This window comes from Bombus impatiens, unplaced genomic scaffold (genome assembly GCF_000188095.3).
Source record: "Bombus impatiens unplaced genomic scaffold, BIMP_2.2 scf_0121, whole genome shotgun sequence".
Lineage (NCBI taxonomy): Eukaryota > Metazoa > Arthropoda > Insecta > Hymenoptera > Apidae > Bombus > Bombus impatiens.
In genome coordinates this window covers 44,525-61,753 of record NT_176540.1, presented here as the reverse complement: position 1 = coordinate 61,753, position 17,229 = coordinate 44,525, and the positions used below count along the sequence as shown (strand labels likewise).

General features: G+C 33.3%; 1 protein-coding gene across 2 annotated transcripts in view; it reads left to right on the top strand.

Moving 5' to 3' along the window:
- The window catches only part of LOC100744799 (zinc finger and BTB domain-containing protein 12-like), a 71,554-nt gene that overhangs the window by 41,602 nt on the left and 12,723 nt on the right, over positions 1 to 17,229 (top strand). For both annotated transcript variants that reach the window (XM_033318821.1, XM_024364993.2), the window contains 2 exons: positions 1 to 162; positions 4,438 to 4,657. The exon at positions 1 to 162 is cut by the window's left edge and continues 1 nt beyond it. In XM_033318821.1, the coding sequence (XP_033174712.1) occupies positions 1 to 162; positions 4,438 to 4,657 (382 nt within the window). The remainder of the gene's footprint in view (positions 163 to 4,437; positions 4,658 to 17,229) is intronic.

The window sequence follows — 17,229 nt, the reverse complement described above, 5'->3', positions numbered from 1 at the left end:
GGCAGGCCGCGGCTTGGGACAAGGGGTGGAAAACATGGATCCCCGTCTGTACAGGGTAATTCGCCATCGAGGAGTGAATGGTTACCCTTGGATATGAGAACTACACCTCCTGCTGCGATGCCTGCTTTCCGTGGTTTCGAGGAGTCCTCTTCCGACGGCGTGGTAAATTTCCATTGTTCTTATATTTTTTCTCCTCGTTCATTTCATTCAAGCTCGCATCATTGTTAACCCAGTCTTAGCCCAGTTTTTTATACGACCGCAGTAATTTCATATGATCTATGCAAATTAATAAAATAAATCAATGATACGGAATACGACCGCAGTAATTTCAAATGATCTATGCAGATTAATAAAATAAATCAATGATACGGAATATTCGAGATCTCGTTTTTATAAAAGTATTCATTCTTTTATCTGGAAGAATCCTGGTTTATGCGTTCGAGCACTACTTACGTTGTCTTATAGAGAGGCAATGTTGCGCGTATCATTGACACGTTCCACTTACGCGCACTCAGCGCGTGTTCATTTATTGGTTTTGCAACTTAGTTGCTACATACCTGTTTCAATAGAAAAATGGTGACTACGGTAAAACGAAAATAAATTTCCGTTAGACACTGGGAAACGCATTTAACGATAAATCACGCGAATTTCGTCATTTAACTTGCCTCTCGAAAACTTTCGTACACTTTCGAACAAAACGATCGACCGCGTTCGACGACGGACTTTCAAGTGAAATTCAGGCGCGAATATGCTTGTCTTTCGTTTTCTACAAAATACCTTGCACTGTCGGTTTTATTAATTATTTTACATATTGGTTAAAGTTACATACAGTGTGTCCGGTTTATCTCCGAATGATTTTTATAATCCTATATAATTATACAGAAATTTATTAAGTATATATAGAAATATATAGAAATATTTACATAAACTGTATAATAATATCTCTGAACAATAATTATCCTAAAATATTCCGAAAAATATAGAATATGCAAAAAGATGTTCCAGACGAAAGTTGCGGGATATCGAGGCGAGTTTACTGTACTCTGGTGTATTCGACCTTGAAACCTGGTGCAAAAGACACGAGTCTGTAGTGTTTCGAAAACGTCTGAATTCCAGTTACAAGAAAATCTACTGCAAGATAAAGCTATCCATTAGACAATTTTAACGTAGAGAGTTTCAAGGTCACTACAAGGTCAAATACACAAGACTATATAGTATATTCTCCTCGATATCGTGGAATTTTTGTTTGAAAAGTTTTTTTCATATCTTCATCATTCACATGTTTTGAGATAAACTGGACACACTGTATATTTTCACAAAATTTTCAAAGACATTTCCTTTCGTTTAAACGACTGTCTTTCTTCTTAACCTGTTAAGTAGAAAAGCCAACCTGTTATCTGATTTGCGAATATTCTTAACGTAATTTGTTCACTTAAGAGTATCCCTTTTCTGAAATAATTCAACTAGTTTTTTATGAAAACGTTGTCGTCACATATGCTACGTAAAGGAATTAATTTACCTACATTATAATGCAGCGCCAAGAAGAATATTTAATTGGCGCATAATCTAGCTAGCATAATATACGTGCAAATTGCCGTGTCATTTTCCTCCTTCGCTTTGCTTCTGTTTATTTTCACTGAATCTTTTTCTGCGCTTGCTAATTGTTAATATCATACACCCTGAGGCTGTTTCACTCCAAATTATTCCAGAAATTATTTTCTTCTTTATCATCCTTAATTAAAGGCAGTTATCTGTCTTCCACGTTCTTTCCTTATCCGCTTGTCTTAAAGAGCTGTAATAATTTATTGACTCAAGTTGCTTGAGTCTCGCGTTCGTGTTTTTGCATCCTCTAACACTTTGAAATACTAATTTTCTTTCAACATTCAATTTTTTTGCTTCCGCGTCTGCGTCGGTGACGCCGGAAGTGACTCGAGTGAAAAATTTGTCATGCAAAAACAAAAATTCAACTTCTTTCAATTTTACACCATTTTCATAGTCGTCTGCACACTTATTGATCTAACTGTGCAGACTTTATATTTTCTTACCTTCTTATCGTTCACAGCAATTTATCTACTTTTACAGTTATTTACTGTGTATTTATGTACTGTACATTATTTACTGTTTTTGCTTGTTTTCCTTGGACCATGGTTCTTATATATTTATTTCTTCACTCACTGCATGTTTATCTTCTCCTTATTTTTCTATTTACTGTTACCTTTAACTCTTCCGCTACGGCGGAGTTGGCCAGCAAACGGTTAAACTGAAAATACCTCTGTACATTATCGCTCGGAAATATCTGGATAGTTTGGTAGGTTCCTATTAATAGTACAACTTTATTAATTCTCCAGTTACATTTTACATTAAATTATAAATTCTACAGTTACAGAGTCGCGCGAATTGTTCATTATTCGAATCGTTTCAAATGAATATTTATCCAAGACTATCGGGATAAATTCATATTAGTCGAGTATTTTGTCAGTGAAGTAATTATTCGTTGTCCGTAATCAGTTGTTTCATGCACTTATTCGAATAACGAGCGCAGAATTATTCGAATAATACGAATAATCGTTTGTACAAGTATATACAGATAATGGTACAATTCTTACTGTTAATTTACCAAACGAATAATTTACGATAAAATTATAAATAAAGAACATATAATTTTTACGTGAACTGTAACAGCAGACGGAATATCAAACGCGTGATTGTTCTGTCGTTTGAAAATTTCATGAACCCAATACCTTTGTTCTTCTTATTAAATAATACTAATATAGGTAGCTTTGTCGTACTCGAGACGAAATCCCTGCTAACTGTGTGTAATATTGTAGTTAAATTATGTGGAATACTTTCGAGCGATGGTAGCTACGTCTTTTTATAGATAGAGCGAAGAACACTTTGGTGGCATCTAAATAAACTGTAAATTAAATATAAATTAATATTATGAAAATATATAACTAGCAAGTGAATCTGTTTTCAACCGAATCACTCAACGATCGAATTGATCATTTCCGTGGAAATTTGGTTGAGTAATTAAACATGAATTAATTACGTATTTTGATATCGAAGTTAAGAAATTTTTGAATTATACTTTCCGCACCAAAATTTATTTTTAGTTTTGCAAGAAAATTAGAAACGTTTGTAATCGTCTGATTAATGTGAAACGGTCATTCAATTATATAAAACTCTGATTCTGATTAATTCAGTACGCTTTAATTAATTGAACATTTGTGCCAGATTCATTATAATTTCGCAGATAAGCTTCCATAGTGAAAGGATTAATACAGTGTTCTCTGGATGAGGATATCGGTTTTCACTTTGAGATAGCGTGACCTTCATATCCTATTAAGATGTTAATCTATTAAACAAGACAGACCTAATTAATGCTCTATTTATCTTCACATCTTTCAAGGATCAAAATGAGTATAACGTTGACTCACAATTATTCCTTCCTCAAAGAATTTGTATTTAACACTAGCAGATTAATTTTCTATTAATGCGATAACTGTTATTTATATATATAAATGTAACGGGGTTTTAACACGGTAGAAATTTTCATTAGAACATTGTGAACAGCGTAATTTTAACAACTCTACGAATTTGAAATATTCGTTACTGTTAAAAAATATCGCTGAGTGGCAAATCAGCGAAAGAACGTTGCAGGAGAAAAATTGTATTGCACTTCAGGAAGGCAGAAAACTAAAAAGAAAAAAGAGAGTATGAAAATACTTTAATATAATGCAATGATAGCATACTATATTTCATAATTTCTTATTGTCTGACAGAGCCTGACACATAATATAAATTAATTATTTATAAAAATGTAATTATCTCTTGAAACTCTATTCATAGCGTTCATATTAGTGTACTATATACTTACATTGAAAAAATATATAAATTCCATTGAATTTTGAAAAAAATATGTTTACGAAGAAAGTGAATGCTTGTCATACGGTTTCCTGCCTTCGTATAGAGTTCAAGGTCACAGAAATGGGCACCATATCATTTCATTGCAATAATATTAATATTGTTCCCTTTTTTTAAACGAGATTGAAAATTTGAATTTTGAACAGCTTTTTTAGATGGAATACTCCACTATGAATCGCGTCACTAAATTAACTTAGAGAACACTGTATTTTGCTACTCACTATATTTATCTGTATCTGAAAATTCTATTACGTTCCTTTAAAACTTTCCTTCCTTAAGATATGTTTTAATTTCTTCCTTGCTTTAATACAAAAGCATCATTTTTTTTTAGAACAGCATCTGCGATTTGCAACACCTACATGCATTTTTGACTCACGCGCAGAACTCAAACACTGCACCTGTAATATATATACTATATGTATTATTTTTGTACCTATTTTCCTGGATTAGAAATTAGCATAAACATGTTGGCTTTCTTTTTCTTTGAAACTTTGACAAACATGTGTTCGACAGGTGCACTTGGGAGAGGGAATAGCAGTTTGCGAGGAACAACTAAGGGCTGTGAAATGGAGCGATTACAGAAAATTGACCCGTGGACTGGCTGCAATTTTGTTCAGCCCCACCGAGTTGGCCACCTGCTCGGTCACAGGACAACGATGGAGCCGAGCTGGAACTGCCACTGAAAGACCAGTGAAACCTGCGCTAGATAAGGCCAAAGTACAGGCTATTATATGTAAGTAGCAGCTACTTTTTCTTAATATATATACAAACTACCTTTGACCATTGCTGGATTTATTAGCTTGGTATGTTCTCGAACAAGATTATAATCGTACGTATTGTACAGGAACAAGGAATGTGGATCTGATTGATTATAGTGACACAGGTCAGGTTCCATTGAAATCACCGATGCTGTCTTCGCGGATCACAATTCACCGACTTCGCCAATGCTGGAATTCACCAACACCAGACCTGCTGGAATTGATCGACAGTAGACAGTATTAACATGGAAAAATATAACAATAAGAGATGATCGTTACCTATGCATGTAGTTTTATCGCTGCAAGAAATTGATGGCTGACTGCCTTGTGGCTGCCGGATTGAAAACGCTAACTGAAACTCAAGACAGAGCAGAAGCTGGTGGCTAACAGATAAATAAATTTTGTCAATATGAAATTTATGATCTGTGTTAGCTTTAGGCTAGTATTCTTAATCTGAACGTCACAAAGCATCCGGCTATCAATTATTTGCTACAATATACCTACATGCTTAAGTAAAAAGTCCTCTCTTATTTCTCCGTGCTAATACTGCCAATCAGTTAAAGCTGTGGTTTACCAGGTGAAATCTGATATCTCTGTGAATTGTGGTCCGTGAAAACGGTGTCAGTGACTTTAATGGACCATAGAGCCATCCTTTCTCACACCATAAAACTGTCCGTAAAAACAAAAATTCGTGAAACGTAGGAACTTTGTTGTTGTGCGCAACTATCAACATAAATCGTTCAGGAGCCACATTGATCAGCTACATAAATTTGAAAGCAGAAAAAGGCGAGGTTAGGGACACTATCTTTGAAATTTATCTCATAAGTTGCTATTATTTCCGTCCGCAATTATTTATAAAGAGGCAACGCACGTATGATATCGATGACCTAGAAATATGTTGTCAAGATTATAATTCTGAACAACTTTTTCCTCATACATGTTACCATCGCTTGGCTTCAATATAATTTAGTTGATACATATCTAATCTAATCTATAACCCATTAATATATCTTTCATTATTATATTATTATATTTTTTTTCATTACATCAAGGGTGATTAGCATCAATGAGTTAAATTTAGGTTGGGTTATATAATATATTGTCAAGATCATCACTTTGAACAACTTTTACTTATATACGTTACCGCTGCTCGGCTTTAGTTTGGTGTTGTTTTATTTGGTTTGACTTATATTGTATATATAGAAGAACTCAAGAACGTGTAAATATATTTTCTTAACAGACCAAAAAATACTCTTTGTTTGGTAATAATTTAATATTTCCAATCTTAGTCTCTTCCAAGAAAGAGTGTCTCTCACAAGACTCACTTTATTGTAATCTCGTCCTCAATACACATACAACCATCCTCCGTCACATCGCGCAGTGCAGCCACCTATGGGACATCTGAATTACTTTGTACATTTAGTTTGGCAAATATTAATCTAACCCAACTTATAACCTATTAATTTATCTTTTTTTATTTGTATTAAGGACGATTAACAGCAATGAGTTGAGTTTAGATTGAGCTATGTGAAAATAGGGTCACTCATATGGCAGAGTGTGAAGTGTAATGGAAACTAAATTGAATTGAAGATTTTTATGAATATCCGAATAGGCTAAGCGGCGGTTACTTGTGTAGGTGAAAGCTGTTCGGAATGATAAGCTTAACATATCTGAAGATCATCGAAATCGATATTATCGAATTATCCAGTCATCCTCTTGAAATAAATGAATTCAGGTAGCAGGTAAATGATTTGTCATTAAGCGTGTTTGTCATATAGCATCAAGCGATGGAAATAGTAAACAAAACACAAAACCAAGTAGGTTACAAACGATAAGATATTGACTGGAATTAAAGTCATAACCATTAATATAGCATAACTACTGCGACGACGTACATTTCTAACTACATACAGCCAGTGTAAAAAGTATTCGTAATTAATTTCAATAAAAATATTGTAGAACATCGTTCATGAACAAAGTTTTCTACATGAATATGTATATATTCTTATTAGTCTGCAGAATAATTTTCATAAACAACTAGATGGCATTCTATATCCTTCGTGAAAACGTTAACAAACATTTAAAAAACGAATAAATCTTATCTAATATCTAATACAGGGAGTCACTAGATTTAATTATTTCAATACTTAAGGAGTTTTCTTTTGATTTTATTATAGCTCGAAACCGTCGTGGTATTGAATTTACCAAATTGACGAGTACTCTACTCGAAATATTTTTCCATTCTTCTAAAATAGCTCTCTTTAAATCATTTCTCTATGAAATACGGTGATTCGATATTTTTGTTGTGAAGGTACTTTCAAGTGTTTCCAAACATCAAACAAGATCCACGCTCGCGTATTAGTAGTATTATGCTTTAATTGTTATTTTGCATCACGATGAAATTGTTTTACAAACCCACTTTTTTCTGCATCTTGATACAGTTCACCTGTTCAAATATCTACATATATTTTATCCTACGAAGCGGTAACTGTACGAATATCTATTGCGCATATATTTTTACCATTCGCTACATATTTATTAATATCTTCACAATTGGAACATGTATCGCACTTTTTTCTTTTTTGAAAATTATTCTGAGGACTTGTAAGAATACATACATATCTTGTGCTCTCATTTTGTTTTTTTTTTTTTTTTGTTACTAAACGATGTTCTACAAACGAAGTTAAGTACTGTACGAATATTTTTTACACTGACTGTACAGACATTGTCAAAGTGTGCCGTGAAATCTAAACAATGTTCCTCGACCGTTATCGCTATTTCACGATCGTAAACTTCGACAGATGTAGATCGTGTAACTGTTCGTATGCGTTTTAACATTACGAATGTCTCGTAACGCCCCTTGAATTGACGCTTCTGTGAACAGCTTTCAAAAGTGGAGCGAGGTAGAGCGGGCAAAGTACCATTCTTGCCCTTATGCTGCCTCACCAGCCATCTTCTGTTCTCTGCGCTATGGTTTTATTGAGACACTGTGTATTTAACGTGACGAGTGGGACTGATGGTGTCATGTTCGGGCCATATCAATCGCGGCAGTGGCAATCCGATTTTCAAAACAGATACAAACGATGTTAAAAATTATTATTATTATTTCTATAGTAAATTTACCACCGTTGTGTTCATCATTTATCTATATTTATACTTATCACGAACTCCAGTTTGACTTACGTAGTAAGCTAAGGACCTAGTGCGTTGGTATCTCGTTGTTCCATATAAAAGAATATTAATACGTCGGTATGGGATCTATATCCATAAGATCTAACCAAAATAGTCGTAACTCATAATTTTTTTACTTTGTATATTTTTTTTAACGTTTATCATAAAGTAAATCTTTATTACAGCATTGTACGAATAACATGTCAATTTCTACTAAGCTTACGGGAGTTGCTCGTTTGTGTTCGCCTGACTGCACCAGTCAAGTTTATTGCATCAGTAAAACATTTCGTTCGTAACGATGATTCTCTAATTGTTTTAAACAGTGTAATCATTCACGTAAGTAATTACATTTCTTCACGATGTCAGAACACGAATAACCTCTGTATTTCTGTAGCCTATCTGTTTCTCAAATGCTAATTCTGTTTAACTATCCAATTGGCCATTATTCTGTCTACTGTTTTTGATCACAACGGACTCACAAAGCATCTGCCAGGAAATAGACAGCGTTGCTGAACTACGTATAAAGGCTTTTCTGTTTCTACGTAATAATGCAAAGATTGCACATTGTACGAATCGTTTGAGAAGATTCAGCTTTTCGAATGGAAGCTTCTTATGCAGGGTGGATCGTAATTCGTGGCACAAGCGGAGCGAGAGGAGTGATATGGTTAAAAATAAGGCGAAACTTGAGAGTAAGGAAATTACGTTATAGACGCGTGCTAGAAGAATAGTCCATTTCAATTTTAATCGAACTCGCTTCATTGTTTCAGTTGAAACGTTCCCTCGCATATTGGTAGAATGCTAACAGATTGTCGAGACAATCTCTACCATGACACGGACTCTCTCTCCCTCTCAGTGTCTCAATTAAAACAACAGACCAAATTTTATTTATTACGTTCGTTGTGTTCATCGCCCAGCTCGAAGAATTAATTAATAATTAAGTATTGACAGCGAATAAGCCAAATAAGCGAGGACTGTGGCCTAAAAAGCAGAGGAAGTTACAATAGCAGTCTGTGATGAAATCCGCGAGGCTAATCACGTGTCATTCAGCGGATCTTCAAACGCGTTTCTCTCGAAAGCGAAGCCACCAACTTAATCTTGTTATTTCTAATTCACTTTCATTCTGGGCCATAGAATTTTCCTTGCTCTGCTTCTATCATGTTTGCTGACGCGAGATGTATATTCTGCATTTTCCTTCCATATTATTTCTTATACACAGACAGCACAGGTTCTTATCTCTTTCCATCTAATATGTAATTCTTGCCATTTCATTCTTTTAACGCTGTCTATTCGTTAAACGGCGTTTCCGTACTCTTGTTTGATAAATTTTTCGCCATGGAGACAGTCGAAGCTTCGTCAAATTCAATATACTTAAAACACAATCTTCTTTCTTGTGACGCTGATAACTTTGTTCGCACTCCGATGCTGATGCATCGGAACAACAACTTTTTTTTCTTTTTTGGACTACAGACTGGCTAACAATCTATTTCTTTCTTTCGCAATTTTTCTCGTGCAGATTGAGACAGGTAAATTTGATTTTGAAATTATTTTATTCTCGACTTCCTCGATATTGGTTTCATGTTTGGATAGAGTTTAATTCTCGGTTATCTTTATGGGTCCTAGTGACCCACAGTTTTACTTCGGAAAGAAATATCTCCAAGATATTCTCTTATAATTGCATTATGTGTGCAATATTATTAGTTTAAAATGTTTTTCATAATCTCTGACGATTACACCGTTAAAACTTTCTGCAGTCGTGTACAGAATGTCGTGGCAACTCTCCACAGTTAGTAATGGGTCTTGTTGACCCAGGTGTGACAAAAACGTATTTTTTGCTCAGATCGAACATATTTCATTTATGTACAAATTTTCCATACAGATTCTTGTGCATTCATCGTGGAGGAACTCATTGAAATCTTTCTTATCTCCTTTTAAAACACATAAATCTACCTATCTATAAATAAAATTCAGAATTTTTGTACCTTTGTGTCCGAATGACTTGACTTTTTCATATAATTGCCTCGGTTTTCTTATTCGAAAATTGCTTTTCTTCGACATGTCAAATGAATATCTTCTTTGAAACATGCACTAGAAAGCCAGTTTTTCCCCTAGAGCACCACATCTCGAAAGCACCGTCGTAGATGTTTAGCGAGGGAAACATAAAGAAGTTACCGCATAACTTTTCATAAAAATATCTTTCTTCGAAACTCGCAGGTGAGAAGATTTTTTTCAAGAAATATTTTTAAGAACATACGTTGTTTGTTAACCTTCCTTTTGTCAAAAAATATTCTAGGACGTTTGAACTATCCTTAAATTGTGTCCATTTGATATCACTGTTATTTTTAATTAAACAACAGCTACTTGAGAATCGAAAAGGGCCCCTGTGTCTGAAACAAGAGTCAATTTACTATCAGTGGAAAAGAACAAATTGCAGTTCAGCAGTAAGATCATCATCTTGTGGAAAATACATTTCTTCCGGTGGCAGTACTTTTACGCAAACAGTAGGCAATTCTGAATGGCACAGTTTTGATCAGGCTAATTAAAAATGGCACCATAGTATTACCAGAATATCCATAATATATCCATAATATGATATCATATTATAAGCAGCGTGATATAAAATGTTTAGAAACAAAAGTCTATGTACGTTTCGTACTGGCAAGTGGATGTTGAAATATTTCAATTTCGGATTAAAATAGACTTACGGAGTTTTCCAAAGGTTGCGTAACAACTTTATCGTCTGATCTCGTGTTTCGAAAAATGCTAGATAATAAAAAAGAGATTAGAGGGTATAAAGTCTGCGAGATGAAAAACAGAAATAGAAAACAAACGATTTAACTCTTGAGAATTTCGTTGCACGTGCCTATTGAGATTTTGTGATGTAAAAAACAGCGTGACTAATTGTTAAATGATAAGATATTTCGCTGATTCCAGCTCGAATTGATGTGTTATTGGATGACGGTGCAAAGACGTTAAATTGAAATCGAGTCTTGAAAAGTACCATATTTTCAAACGAAATGGCAAAATGTTTGATTACGTTGGAAGTATAGGCAGTTTACGAGCACTTAACGCAGTTAATGTGTTTTTCTCGCGCATCATGCTGTATCACACTATATATTCATGTGCATATCCAACAAATCAGGATTCTAATACTTATAAACCGAGCAGGAACGTAACCGTAAAGAATAAAAAAATCTACACGAATAAATGTGAAAATATTACTAAGCTACCATTGGGTTGGCAACTAAACAATTGCGGATTTTGTTAATACCACCTAATGACAAAGTGCGCAGTCACTTAGTTGCCAACCCAATATATCTCGCTATAGTAATAAGAGACGATCTTTGCCACTAATTGTTACGTTTAAGACTACTGCTCAAGCTGTATACTGATTTTCTACTAATTGCAAGTGCACATTTGTCTTGTAACTTCTGTGTACATTTTCTGATTGCTTTCAAATGTTACTACATTTAGAGTAAAAAAAAAATACAATACAGAGCTAATGAAATTTCAAAAAGTTTCTTATAATGCACATAATATATTCATAAAAGAGTAGTATGGAAAATGTTCGAATATTTTCATAAACCACAGCGTATCGTGTTATTTGAAACAATGAAACTAAATTTAAAATTTGAAATGAAATTTCCGAGCTTATTAATTGAAGAGTGATAAGGAATCTGGTCACAAAAGATGTGTATATGTTAATAGAAATATTATTTTTGATCATGTGTAATACGCTCGTGAGGTCTTGAGCAGAAACCGAAGAAACGTTTTAAAGAGTAAGACGAATTAGAGGAAGTAAAAGAGGAAATTGGGAAATTTGAATTTCGATAAAATTTCGCGAAACAATTGAATCTAGCGGAACAAAAGGACACATCGGAAAGGAACGTAAAATGCGTGTATCAAGAACCATTGTAAACACAGGATATCCGAGAATAGAGCGGTGACTACTCTCGACGATGTCTAAACGTTTACTTGGACTGAAAATAGTTCGTTCAGGAATTGGAATTCCAGTCTATAAAACAACTCTTCTTAGAAAAATCTAGTTGCCGTACGTCAATCTATTTTCTCCCGAACTGTATAAATATCGAAATAAGCGAACGAAAAGGTAGATCAAACGTATTAGCAGTTGCGTGTAACGTTAAGGCTTGTTTTCTCCTTTATTCTTAAATAGCTTGATTTTAAGCAGTGCCTAAATATTTAAAACAGATTCAGCAGTAAAATCTGATATTGGAATATGTATACGAATTTTCTCCCAATATGAAATAATGGAAGAAAAAGTTCTGTCAATATGGTAATGTTAAAAAAGATTTCAACTTCATATATTGATATTCAATTTTATACATACATACATATATATATATAATTGTATAATATGTATATTTCAATATATATTTCAATAGGTGTATTTGAATATATATTTCAATATGTATATTTCAATATCTATTTGAATATACATCTCAATATGTATATTTGGGTATATATTTCAATATGTATATCAGAATATATATTTCAGTATATATAATTGAACATATATTTCAATATGTGTATTTGAATATATATTTCAATATGTATACTTAAATATCTATTTGAATATACATTTCAATATGTATACTTGGGTATATATTTCAATATGTATATCTGAATATATATTTCAGTATATATAATTGAATATATATTTCAATATGTGTACTTCAATATATATTTTAATATGTGCGTTTCAATATATATTCCTATATGTATATTTGAATATCTATTTGAATATGCATTTCAATATGTATATTTGAATATATATTTCACTACATATAATTGAATATATATTTCAATATATGTACTTCAATATATATTTTAATATGTGCATTTCAATATATATTTCTATATGTATATTTGAATACCTATTTGAATGTATATCTCAATATGTATATTTGAATATATGTTTCAATGTGTATGTTTCAATATATATTTCAGTTCATATAATTGAATATACAGGGTGGTTGGTAACTGGTGGTACAAGCGGAAAGGGGGTGATTCTACGCGAAAAAAGAAGTCGAAAATATAGAAAAACAATTTTTTTTTAATTTTTAAAAATGTTTTCCATCGAGACAACGATCCACAGTGAGATCCGTTCTAACGTACCGCACGCGTACCGAGCGAAAATTCAAAGTCGATTTTCTCGAAAACAAAGCCTCAAACGAAAAATTTTTATTCTATATTTTCGACTTCTTTTTTCGCGTAAAATCACCCCCTTTCCGCTTGTACCACCAGTTACCAACCACCTTGTATATTTCAATATATGTATTTCAATATATATTTCAATATGTATATCTGAATATCTATTTGAATGTATATTTCAACACTTGGTTAGTAATTGACATTGACTATTGTCCTACAGTTACAACCAAAATGACTAAAAGTTCCAGTGTAACAATCAGTAGATGAGTTTGACTGACTTTTGGTTACGAATAATCGTTATAGATCAAAACATGTTTGGTTACCGACACCATCATAGATGAGAGAACTTCTTTTTGGTTGCCCATAGTCATTATGTATTAGAGGGAAAAATGAAAAAGAGAGAGAAAAATAATACTTTTTTTTGTTGTCAATTCATAAAAATGTTAAGGGCAACATTTTTGGTGCATCAAAATAAAAGAGAATGGTCTTACACCACTTTCAAAATAAACGGTCCATATGGTAATTGTTATTTTTCTTTTGTAGTTTTATTATATTTATTATATATACATTATATTTTGCATATATTTGCATATATGTGGATAAAAATTGCTTAAGGAGAAATATGTAACATCTGGATCGATATGATCCGGCCAGTCTCTTTAGATACACAAAACCTCAAGTTCTTATAATGTTAATTTCCTTTCCTCAAGATTTTCTCAGTTTTTTCAATTGCAATAGAAAAGACCATTAGATGATCAAACTAATAATTTTTGTTTCGCAATGTGTAGGGTAACTTTATTACATGACAAAATTTTACACCATATTTTCGACTGATATTTTTACATGGAATTACTGGGACACCCTGTACATGTACTGAACGAAGGTTTCGCATTTCCTATAGTGTGCAACTACCATATTTCGTCAGTCGTTCTTTTGCCTTTCCATAACGCCATCTGATACTTTGTAACGTACGACGATTACACAAGCACTTTGACAAATTGCAAATCTTTTGTGAACAGAACTGCTACGCGTTTCTCATCGGAACAATGCGGTGCATGTCAGTTCTATGATTGAGAAAAAAATAGTGAAAGAATAAAATTGGACGTACTCTATACATATATTCACTTGAGTTGGCACCATCTGGTTTCCAACTATCGTTGTAAAGTGTTGCCAATGAAAAAAAATTCAGTCGATGAAAAAATTGTCCCGTATCACCGAAGTAAAAAAGTTTTCGCACAGATAGAATTGTAAACTGTAATAATAATGAGAATATTATATTATAATATATAATATATAATAATGAGAATAATAACATTGAGAAAATTGTAAATTGTTATTTTGCAATAGCATCTTGCACTGTATTGTAAAGTGGAATTTATATTGCGTCTCAAATAACGGTAAAATCTTTCTTGCAATTCTTACATACGTATAACACGACATAATCTGATTGGAGGTACTTCAAAATAGAATAAATGACTAAAATTATTAAAAATATAGACACTAGGTTATTGTTACAATTTCATTTTATTGCGTCCTGTACATTCTTATAATAATGTTAATTCAGTAGAATTAGCACCCACACGTTACCCTTAGCAGCTAAAGCAATTTTCTGAATGTCCTACACGACAAATTGCAGGAATCTGCTATGGATTATTTGAAAAAAAGAAAAAGAAACCGTATCCTAAGTTCAGTCTTTCTATAATAAAATGTTCTATACATGAATACGCTAGCTATATTTATGAAACAAAAATTAACTATACTGGATGTTCCAAAATATGTAGGAGATATGTGCAGGGTCGATCCTAGATATTAAAACGATGAAAAGATTTAAATACAAAGATGTTGTTTGAAGTTTATCTCCCAAGTTATGAGCAATTTTATGCAACAATTTTATCTAATTAGTTGCCGCAACCCAATGAATTAGCTGACTGGCCAATCGTCCACAGACATGCAATCGCAGCCAATCCGCATACATTTTTCGCGGAAAATCCATGGCAAAATGTATGTAGTGTGTACATTGTAATGCATTATTTGACGATATCATGCGGACAATGACGGAAAGTGTACACAACTGCAGAGCAACGTTACCAGATTGAGGGATGTAAGAGAAAAATTCCTCTGATGGTGGGGAAAGTAGTATAGTTGATGAACTAGTGATGTCGTGACGCATACTGTAGACAAATGCAGATAGTAGGATAGTTTCCGTGGCGGGATGCGGGAAACGTAAGACGAAATTCATGTCACGTGATGCAAGCGACATAGTGTGGCAATGGGGGTAAGTGACGTCATGTTATCGTTAAATTAAGGGAACCATCTGGCAACACTGTTACAAAGTTGCTAGGTGTAAGGAAGGCGCGAGGTCAAATAGACCTACACAAGGTATTTCACCTAACTTGACCATCTTAAATATCTGGCTTATTTTTTATGCTAGGAAAAGTATCAGAGGAATAGAATAATCGATTCGAAGAGACAAATGAGGTGGTAGGCAGAAAATTTTCTCGCGGCTACTTTTTTCGCGATTTCATAGTCATCGAAGTATCTTTAAACGGGATTACATATTTTCATTACGACAGTCTTATAGCTCATAAAAAAACAAATTCAACAATGTGCAATATGTTAACCTTTATGCGACCTTCAACGAGAAAATCATGTTCGTATGGAGAGAAGGTTAAGATTTGTATGTTTCAGTGTGGAATATTTATTTCAGAAGGTGCTCAAAATGTGCACCATAAATCCCAACACACTTTTAAAGATGGCGAATGAATGATTTCTCTACATTTTCAAGTACTTCTGTACTGTACTCTATATGATAGATAAGCTGCTGATTGTAAAGCAATAATCGCGTTGATATGATGCATGTAAACATACTTCAAACGATAAAAGAAGAATACGAACGTTCGTTTATAAGCACCAGGAACTATTACACGGCACACTGTTCCAATGAAATTGAGATTCTTTCATTTACCGTCTCCGAAATCATTGGCATTGAGAATATTGATATTGAAATTAATAGCAAACATTTCATGATTTTTCCATTGAAGGTTACTCGAAGGTCAACATATTTCAAATCGTTTAATTTGTCTTTTTATGAGATATAAGACTGCTGTGATGGAAATATGTAGTCCCGTTTAGCAATACTTCGACGACCTTGAAATCTCGAAATAAAAAAATGGCCATGAGAAAATTTTTTTGTCTATCACCACGTTTCTTCCTACTGTAAAAAATAAGCAAAATATGTAAGATGGTGAAGTTAGGTGAAATACACTATATATAGACACATTAATGCGATTCATGCACACCATGCGGTGGATTATGGTACTAATCGGTAATTTCTAAGCACGTGGAACGTAGACGCGTTTATGAACGTGTTTTTGAGTTCATGGGTGTGTTACATGTCTGCGAACAATTGTCTGTCAGTATGAACTAGGCTTAAGCGAAATGGAGAGAAAAGCTCGTCAGCTGATTCATTGTCCAACTACTTGTGTATTGTTTTATTGAAGTTTCAAGACGAGTAAGAAATTAGACAAGACAAATATTTACTACTCTTGCATCGGTATAATTTCAAAATGATTATATCTTGAAAAATTGAAATGTTTTTATTAACGAGGATATGCTATGCATTATGTTCATTAGTTTCTTCCTTTAATACTTATTCCTTGCAGTATTTGTTGTGTGTATCGTTACGACATTGGAAATATTTTATTAATAGTGGATACTTTATACGCAGGCATTGACAATAGCATTGCTAGACCTGGCACTGCTATTAAAAACTCAGATATAGGGAATGATCCAAGTAGGATGTATCTTTAATTTAAGAGTTCCTTGAATTATAGAGGAATTATAAAATGAATGTAGTTTCTTTTCCTAATGGTCGTGTTCTTGAAATTGCGTTTTAATATTTTACAAATAACTACTGTTACGTTATAAATAGACAGCGATAACAGTTTTGTTCTCTCTTGCTCCAAGGAAGACAATTAGGAGGTAAGGATTCCTCTAAGCTTAGCTGGAGGATGCAGAATCTAAATCCTGGCTTGAAAAACAGGAAGATCCATACAAGGCGAAATGCATAGCTTATGACAAAATTGTTTTACTAATGTTTCAATAGCAAAGTATAATGTGAAAAATAATAATAAAATATTAAATTTTTGTATTATTATTAACAAAATGGGAGATAAAAGAGAATTGGGAAAACATAGAAGGAAGCAAA